Source organism: Polyodon spathula, chromosome 7 (assembly GCF_017654505.1).
Source record: "Polyodon spathula isolate WHYD16114869_AA chromosome 7, ASM1765450v1, whole genome shotgun sequence".
Taxonomy (NCBI): domain Eukaryota; kingdom Metazoa; phylum Chordata; class Actinopteri; order Acipenseriformes; family Polyodontidae; genus Polyodon; species Polyodon spathula.
Window position 1 is genome coordinate 14,359,160 of NC_054540.1, and position 8,761 is coordinate 14,367,920.

Below are 8,761 nucleotides of genomic sequence, written 5' to 3' on the forward strand. Positions count from 1 at the left end.
TAATGCAATAAATAATGTAAACTTTACTGTATCCGTTGTGAATAATAATAATAATAATAATAATAATAATAATAATAATAATAATAATAATAATAATTACAGTACTTTGGGGAAAGTTAAAGGGTTGTTCAAATTAAAGGTACACTCTATTGTTGTCTTTTTTTTTTGCCTGGCTCTAAAATACACAGTTAAAGGTGAGGTAAAGGCGCCAGTCAGCGTATAAAGGACCTTTGCTAATCCCCTTTATTTATCTTTATTATACTTGATTTATACAACAAATAGTCACCAAAGCGGGTTATATAATAGCAACAGTGTATATACTTGTTTATACGTTTTATCCAGGGTCAATTTTCTTATTGTTTATGAAATAAAATGTATGTTTAGTTTGTGCGCTTTCTTTTCAGGCGGTGTTTAAGGGCGACCCTGTGGTCCCGGTGCATTCTGGGACAGTCCTCCCTCTTGTATCGGGAGGCGCCGCTAAACCGAAACCGGTAAGGAGATAGAAACCTGAATGCAGAATTAAAGGGGAAACAAGATATTAAAATAACTGTCCGTCTTTTTTTTTTTAACGAAGGGGTACGACTTTAAATACTCCTAAGGCAGGTAAAGCAACAGTGCTTTGCAGAAATAAAAGAAACGAGGCGGCCTCTTTAATAAACGGGGTGTCTTGTTCCCTTACTCGCATGGGTGATGAAGGGTTAATTTTTTCAACCGCCGACATTTTTAATTTGCAGCGGGTCCGGATTCATTAGAAGAAAAGGGCATTTACTTTCTAATAAATGCATGTTTATATTGAAATGTTGATAATGCAAAACAATAACCCCAAAATTGCACCGACATCATAGCCTGTAGATACGTGTGTAGAAATGGTACTTCGTGTAGAATTAGAAGTACATTACTTTACATTGGATGCAATGCAGCAGCAGGGAAATAACTTAAGGGTTAATATTTCACTTACGACATTTTCTCCTTAAATTAACAGTGCTCGTTTTTAAAATGTATCGAAAGTGCATGCTTTTTACTGGATGCAAAATCATTTCGAAACATTGTATTCAGCAGTATGTAGTGTTAATTATGTCTGAACTTGTCGGCGCTCGTTTTTGTAGCGCAAACGTGCAGCTAAAAATCCAAAGGGCCCGGTGCTTAAAGGCAAGATGCAAAAATTTAAGGTAGCCCTACAGTCTCTGCGGAGGACTAGTTGATGCATTTATTTATTTATTTTTAATTTTTTTTTGTTTTCCATCTCTGATGCATTTCATTAAAAAATGAATTGTATTATGAACATATTTTAAATGCACAAAATAAACCCATACATACAGTATACACGTTAAATGATTACACAGGGCCTTTTGTTTGTTTTAAGTGTGTTTTTCACGAGTGAAATACAACTAAAGCTTGGTCAGTGACATTTGGACCTGCAAAAGTATCACACAATATGTAACTTATAGAGTTTAAATAAAATGTAAAAAAAAAAAAAAATGCCACTTTTTATTTGGTTTTAAGTATGTAACAATTTGTTCATATCAAATATACATTACTTTAGAATAGGTGTTAAACGTTTTACACACCTGCCTTAATGTATCTCATCAACAGGAGAAATTAGTATTTTTTTTTCTTTTACCTTCTCTGTCATAACAGTTGATTGGCACTCTTCTAAGATGCTGTTCTTCCCCTGGCACATGTTTAACAAATAAATTATAATAATCCAAATCCATAAAAAAGTGTACTTCAGGCACCAATCTTATAAGGGCAATTTCATCATTATCTCTATGAAACAGCCAGTTCTTTTTCACCAATTTACCCAATGACTGCTTTGATGGTTATTTTTTCTAAAGGGGAAATTGATGGATAATGTCCCCAGTAAAAACGTTGCTTGAAACGTTTTCAGAAAGTTGATTAGTGTTTCATGGGCTTTAGGTTTAGTGTTCTTTGCAATTTGAAAAACTGTGTTGAAAATGTACCTTTTGTAAAGTTGTTTTTGTTTTTTTTTGGTTTTTTTTTCTTGCAGTTATACCATAGTTTCATTTTTAATAAAACCTCATCCTGTTGCAGGTAGAAAACCGCATGTCTATTAAGCTCACAGTGACAAAATGAGAAGCATGTTTCAGTTGGGGGTGAGGGGAGGAGCAACAAGCAGAAATGTACATGATGTAATAATTTAGTGAACAGTACACCAAGGAATAATATTTTGTGGTATAACTGCACCTGATTATGGGAAAAGAATGGAATAGCATTAAAACAGCCTGTATGATATAAACTATTGTATTTGGTCAATAGTTTTTATATAATGCTAACTTCATTTTGATTTTTAAACAAATTTCTATTTCTTTTAATACAGTAAAAAAAAAAAAAAAAAAAAAAAATAGTCTCCATTGGCTAGAAGTACTGCAGTTTTCCAACCATGTCTGTTCGGGAGTCTTTTAACCCCGAGAGCTATGAACTTGATAAGAGCTTCAGACTGACCCGCTTCACAGAACTGAAGGGAACCGGGTGTAAAGTACCACAGGATGTCCTTCAGAAACTCTTGGAATCTCTGCAAGAAAACCATTTCCAGGAGGACGAGCAGTTTCTTGGCGCAGTTATGCCCAGACTTGGTAGGTTCCTGCATGTGGCACAATTAGATGACTAGGGAAGGTGTGGTGCAATGCACAAGCTCTTGGCAATTTTGTGTCCCATGAAATTATAATTTTGATATTTAGTGGTATTTTTAATGTAAACTGTTACAGTAATGGAGAAAGTAAGTGAGTAAAATGTCATTGTGAAAACATTTTTTAATTATAAATCATTCTGAGATGTATCACTAGAATATAGGTTTTTATTACATTAAAACAGCTGTCAGTGCATTTTCATGTATTTATTTAGTAGTATTTGCCTAATGTGACATATGGGTTTCATTTTGTAGTTTTGAGATGTTGCAATTAAATGTTTGATTTAAAAAAAAAATGTTAAAGCTTATATGTGTGGTTGAGTCAAATAGGTCATAAACTGTTTATTATGTATTTCAGTTACTTTTACATTTCAATTTTGAGTCCAGATGAAGATCAGAAAATAGCCTAAATCTTTATCAAGATACAAACATTCTCCAACAGAATAATGCTAACCTCTGATTCACTAGGTTTACAGTACCTGCCATATAACAGCTTTAATCACCATTGCAGTCTCTTTTATTTTCTCCCAATCACTTGGGTTATTATACTGTTACTGCTCCTGTCATATTGTAGTCTTGGATTCAGCATTGGTGGTAGTCAGTGCAGGTCTACTAGTGTCCTTTAGGAACCTGTTGTTATTGTTCTTTCAGACTATAATGTTTTATATTTGTAGGTATTGGGATGGATACGTGTGTCATTCCCTTAAGACACGGTGGCCTTTCTCTGGTTCAAACTACAGACTACATTTATCCTATTGTTGATGATCCCTACATGATGGTGAGAATAATAATAATAATAATTATATATAATATATGTGTCTGACCCAGTGTAAAACTGTACTGCATTTTTTCGATTTAGGTTTATGGTTAGGCTAATTTAAATCTTAAGCTCAGTGTTCGAATTCACTTGGGCCCGTCTCTGAAAAGCCTGGCCCATCTTTCTACACCTATGCCCAACAGCACATTGTTATGAATACTACAGTGTGCAATTAATGATTTGACATCAGTAATGAATTTCATTGTTTATTTCCTCTAGGGTCGTATTGCCTGTGCCAATGTACTAAGTGACCTTTATGCCATGGGGGTCACGGAATGTGACAATATGTTGATGCTTCTTGGAATTAGTAATAAACTGACAGATAAGGTAGGTCATAACCAAACTACCAAAATAAACAAGCTTAATTATTTCCAAATGCATTTACAGATGCCCCTACTTAGTGTCATAGTGGGGGTGAATGTAATTTATGAAGTTGTTGTTGCCTGCAGGAAAGAGACAAGGTGATGCCCTTGATAATCCAAGGTTTTAAAGATGCTGCAGAGGAGGCAGGAACATCAGTAACTGGTGGACAGACAGTTCTGAACCCCTGGATTGTACTTGGGGGAGTTGCAACGACTGTCTGCCAGCCCAATGAGTTCATCATGTAAGCACATTTCACCCTTTTTAAAGTGCAATGATGGTGTAAAAACAGGAGAGATGCCAGTCCGTCTGGTTGAGGGGAGGGGACTAATTCATTAAACTCTATTTTTATACAGATATTTTAACCTTTCAGGTACTGTTTGATTATTATGATGACACTGTATGTGCATGCACCGGTAAATCTAGTAGACAGAAAGCATTTTCAATTAAATGATAAAGCAGAAAGGTTTTCATTGGAACAAACAATAAGACACTTTATTTAACTGTTTCCTTTTTGTGACAGTTAAAGTTAAGGGGACAAAATGGCTTTCTTTCCATAATAATGAATAAGATATTTTGTTAAAATAAATTACGGTGCACCGATCAGTTTTAGGATTATTCAAATCCATTAAAGCAAACAAAAAAACACAATCATGAGTGAGCAGAACAGGGCCTAGTAAGGCCAAGGGAAATACAATTCAGACCAAGGGAAATAATTGTGTACTATATTTGTATACTGTTCTCTACTTTCTTTCAAGTTTTTTATTATTGTTATAGGCCAGACAATGCCGTACCTGGTGACGTGCTTGTACTGACAAAACCTTTAGGAACACAAGTAGCTGTTGCAGTGCACCAATGGCTTGATATTGTAAGTTTTGCTTTCACTGAATAAACATGAAACAACACTAAAGTTATATATATATATATATATATATATATATATATATATATATATATATATATATATATATATATATATATATATATAATCGGGTGTCCAAATGTTGTAATTTGCAGATTTAAGTGTTAAAAAAGGGCTATAACATTGAAATGATATATTTTAAAAAGGCAAATATGATAGATAATCAGTTACTGTATAAATATTTAATATGTGAATAAAACATTGACAAATAAAGTAACAAGAAGGTTATTACGAATATTTAAGGATGCATGGTAAAATTATGCATAATTCACAACACAGTCCCAGTAAAAGTAGAACATTTCACTCTGTTGTCACGGCAGCAAAGAATTGTGTAATAATTGAAAGTGAATAACACAATATATTATAGCAGTGTAATATTTCCACTAAACAAACGAATGTATTTTTGTAAGATACTTTTTCAAACAACCATGGTTGATAAACTCCCATATACATTTAGCCCCACAGTAGCTGTTGCAATTGCTAGCAACCCAATGAGACCCTAATGAAATGTCCTTTAGAAAAAAATAATAAGTAGATACAAATCCTTACTTTTACATTTTCTGTGCACGATGGCCAGTACTCTTTATTAATAGGACCTGTACTGTATTTTCAGGCACAAAGAAGAAATAATGAGTCAGAACAGAAACAATCATTTGAAGAGCAACTAATACAAATACTGGAAATGTTCATGGACATATTTCTTGTTCTTTTTGTTATGGCAGCCTGAAAAATGGAATAAAATAAAGCTGGTCGTAACACAAGAGGATGTTGAATTGGCGTACCAGGAGGCCATGATGAACATGGCAAGACTAAATAGAACAGGTGGGAATTTCTACTCAGACATGCATTGTATAATTGTGAAAGTGTACCGCACAGAGTGTATCATACAAATAATATGTAGGCTTATGTGTTAACCTGTTGCGTACTATTTTATTTCTATCTTTGCAGCTGCTGGGCTTATGCACACCTTTAATGCACATGCGGCCACAGATATTACAGGATTTGGAATTTTAGGGCATGCTCAAAACTTGGCCAGACAGCAGAGGAATGAAGTCTCATTTGTCATCCACAACCTTCCTGTATTGGCGAAGATGGCCGCCGTGAGCAAAGCTTGTGGAAATATGTTTGGTCTTATGCATGGCACCTGCCCTGAGACATCAGGTACGGAAATTTCAATGTTTAAAATACAAAAAAAAATGTATTTGTTTTTAAGATATCGATCATATTTATTTTTCTCTTTTCAAGAAACAAAATAAAACAATTAACCTTAGTTTGGTAATTTGTAGTAACTGGCACCTTAGAGTACTATGTCCACATTGGTTGTTCTGTGGGGTTTTTTAAAATGCAAATGTGACGAATATTCGAGTACAAACTACCGGAGAATAAATGAAAGTCACACTAAATCTCTAATTTTAACAACTAAACTTTTTTTTTTTTTTACTAGGAGGCCTTCTGATCTGTTTGCCCCGTGAACAGGCAGCACGTTTCTGTGCTGAGATAAAGTCTCCTAAATATGGTGAAGGCCACCAAGCATGGATAATTGGAATAGTAGAAAAAGGCAACCGCACAGCCAGAATAATTGACAAACCACGGATCATCGAAGTGGCTCCACAAGTCGCCACCCAAAACGTGAACCCAACTCCTGGTGCCACCTCCTAATTCAGGAATAAACAGTGAATCTATAGATAGATATATTCTAGTACCATCCTAGAGTATAAAAACTCTTATGTTAATTTGTATCATGCCTGCCCAGTTGGCCTTAGGGCAGTTCATGTGCGGGTACAATTTAAAACAGAATCAATCCATTGCCTTTTTTGTGTTTTTTTTTTTAATTTTTTCTGTTACATTAACTGAAGATGCACCTAATCTTAAGGCAGCTTCTAAGTTGAGAATATTATTATCCAATACTGTTGATTCATTTTTGAATCTTTATTACCATGTATCGTCTATTGCCGCACAGGCTCTTTTTAAGGTGCTTTCACTTAGCACACATTAACAACAAGTAGCGTGATAGCGTTTTTGTTTGTCTGTTCACTATGTGTACAATGAAAACCTAGGACTAGTGTACAAGTTTCAGATGCCTTGAAAGATTTAAAATAATAAAATAAAGTAAAATAAAGGATTGTGTATTGTCAGATAACACAAGGAAATGTAAGTTTATTGAAAAGGTTGCATGTTTGAAAGCCTTTGGTTTGTATTTTTCCCAAAAGTATAAAAACACTGCAACCTCTATTTTGTAAAATAGCACATTCTGTAAAGCAGTGTATGTCCTAAAGTGTTAACATTACATGGTAAGCACCTTGGTTGAAGGATAAATAATTTCACTATTCCTAGAGTATTTCAACACTTACTGTATTTGTAATGTATCTTCTGTGTTTTTATTTTTTTCTTCCAGCAAGGAACTCTGCTCGTTTTATCAGCTGTATAATGCAGAAAACATTACAGATTAAGACTAATAAGTGGTTACTGTATTTACCCTTTATGAATTATTAAGTACGCATTACATTTGAAATATCAGTAACAATGAAATGTTCTGTGGTCGGTAGTGTTTATTATATTTTATACAGTGCTATGTAGGTTTTTTTTTTTTGGTTCTATGTTCATAAATGCCACAATTAATGTTTAGATTGATTCTTAGCTGTCTTCCCATTTTTCTGCACGCACTTGTGTTCTATGTACATCCTGCCAACATTGTAGTGAGAGGTAAAGCTCAATAAATACTTAATTTTTTTTATTGCTCTTGTGTAAGAGATGTAGTTGTCTTTTTACTGTATATCCCTGAATTATTATATAATCCTGTTAAAGTCACATTTTAGATTATTTTGAGGTGGCTATGCTCTATCGCAAGATTATGTTCAGCTGTTGAAATGATAACAATATTGTATTAGTCATCATCCTTTACATCGGAAAACATCGATCTGTCACAATCATTTAAGTTATTTAGACTTTCTTTGCAGAACAACACATACCAGCTTGGTATGAGATCACTACTGTTAACATTCTACAGCAAAACCAACTTCTTAGGGTGTTAATCTGGCTCTCTTGTGCCTCTTCAATAAAGGCAGCTTGTTGTTAACCTATTTACTGCTTTTTCATTTTCTTTAATATTCTATTACTGTGCTGTAGTGTTGCATGCAGAGTTTCTATTGGCTTTTACTATATGTGGTGTGTGCCTTGGCAGAAACAGATAGACAGTTACCAATGACTATTTTGTTGTGTTATCAATTGATAAAATGGTTGTACATAGGTGATTAACTATGGAAGGGGTTGGCTGAGCGAAGTGCTAATAACCAGCGTTTTCAGATATTTCAAGTTGATATTGGGCAGACAGTGTCCTATGTTCTGCACAGTCATAAATATGGAATCCAGGTGTAAGCAAGTTGGTTAAAATTAACGTATTGCATTTTAACTCATTTTTGATAGAAGTGAGGGTTTGTAAAGTCACTTGCAAGGAAATGATGTGCTGCCCATGTGCACATGCATGTATGAATAATGGGTAGTCAGTATTCAAGAATACAGATTGGCAATACATTTTGGGAATAATCTTTAATCACAGGGACACTATATAATTTTATTAACTTGTCATTGCTGTTGATATAATATCTAAATGATTGCTGTATATTTTGCTTATTTTTATGTCGTTTAAATTATATACTGTTGTAATCTCACCTTTTATGTAATTGTTGTTTCCTTATGCCACTTGTATCTCTTATTGAGCCATATTTTGTATTTTTTATGAAAAAAAATAAAATAAAAATAGAAATCCAACATAACTGAAACTGGTCAGGCCAGCACTCCTGCCTGCAGTACCCCCACCCCACCCCCCCGCCGAGTAGCAGGAGACAATAGGTTTTAATACACACCTTTGGTGATTTTAATCAACTACAGTGGCTTGCAAAAGTATTGACCCCCCTTGGCATTTTCCCTATTTTGTTGCCTTACAACCTGGAATTAAAATGGATTTTTGGGGGGGTTTGTATCATTTGATTTACACAACATGCCTGCCACCTTTTAC

The 8,761-nt window shown here is 34.3% G+C and overlaps 1 protein-coding gene across 1 annotated transcript; it reads left to right on the forward strand.

Annotated features, from left to right (window-relative positions):
* The first annotated feature begins 221 nt into the window (after window positions 1–221).
* Window positions 222–8,598, forward strand: LOC121318208 (selenide, water dikinase 1). The gene is made up of 9 exons (XM_041254639.1): window positions 222–491; window positions 2,339–2,594; window positions 3,322–3,425; window positions 3,684–3,791; window positions 3,914–4,068; window positions 4,602–4,692; window positions 5,469–5,568; window positions 5,695–5,907; window positions 6,191–8,598. The coding sequence occupies exons 2-9, from the start codon at window positions 2,402–2,404 to the stop codon at window positions 6,403–6,405; spliced, it is 1,179 nt and encodes a 392-aa protein (XP_041110573.1). The 5' UTR covers window positions 222–491; window positions 2,339–2,401; the 3' UTR covers window positions 6,406–8,598.
* Window positions 8,599–8,761: the final 163 nt, after the last annotated feature.

Bases quoted from the DNA above. Each gene is read 5' to 3' on its own strand.
- LOC121318208 (XM_041254639.1), top strand. From the start codon at position 2,402: ATGTCTGTTCGGGAGTCTTTTAACCCCGAGAGCTATGAACTTGATAAG. The intron at 3,426-3,683 runs GTGAGAATAATA...TATTTCCTCTAG, and splicing joins TTGATGATCCCTACATGATG to GGTCGTATTGCCTGTGCCAA. The intron at 5,569-5,694 runs GTGGGAATTTCT...CTATCTTTGCAG, and splicing joins GGCAAGACTAAATAGAACAG to CTGCTGGGCTTATGCACACC.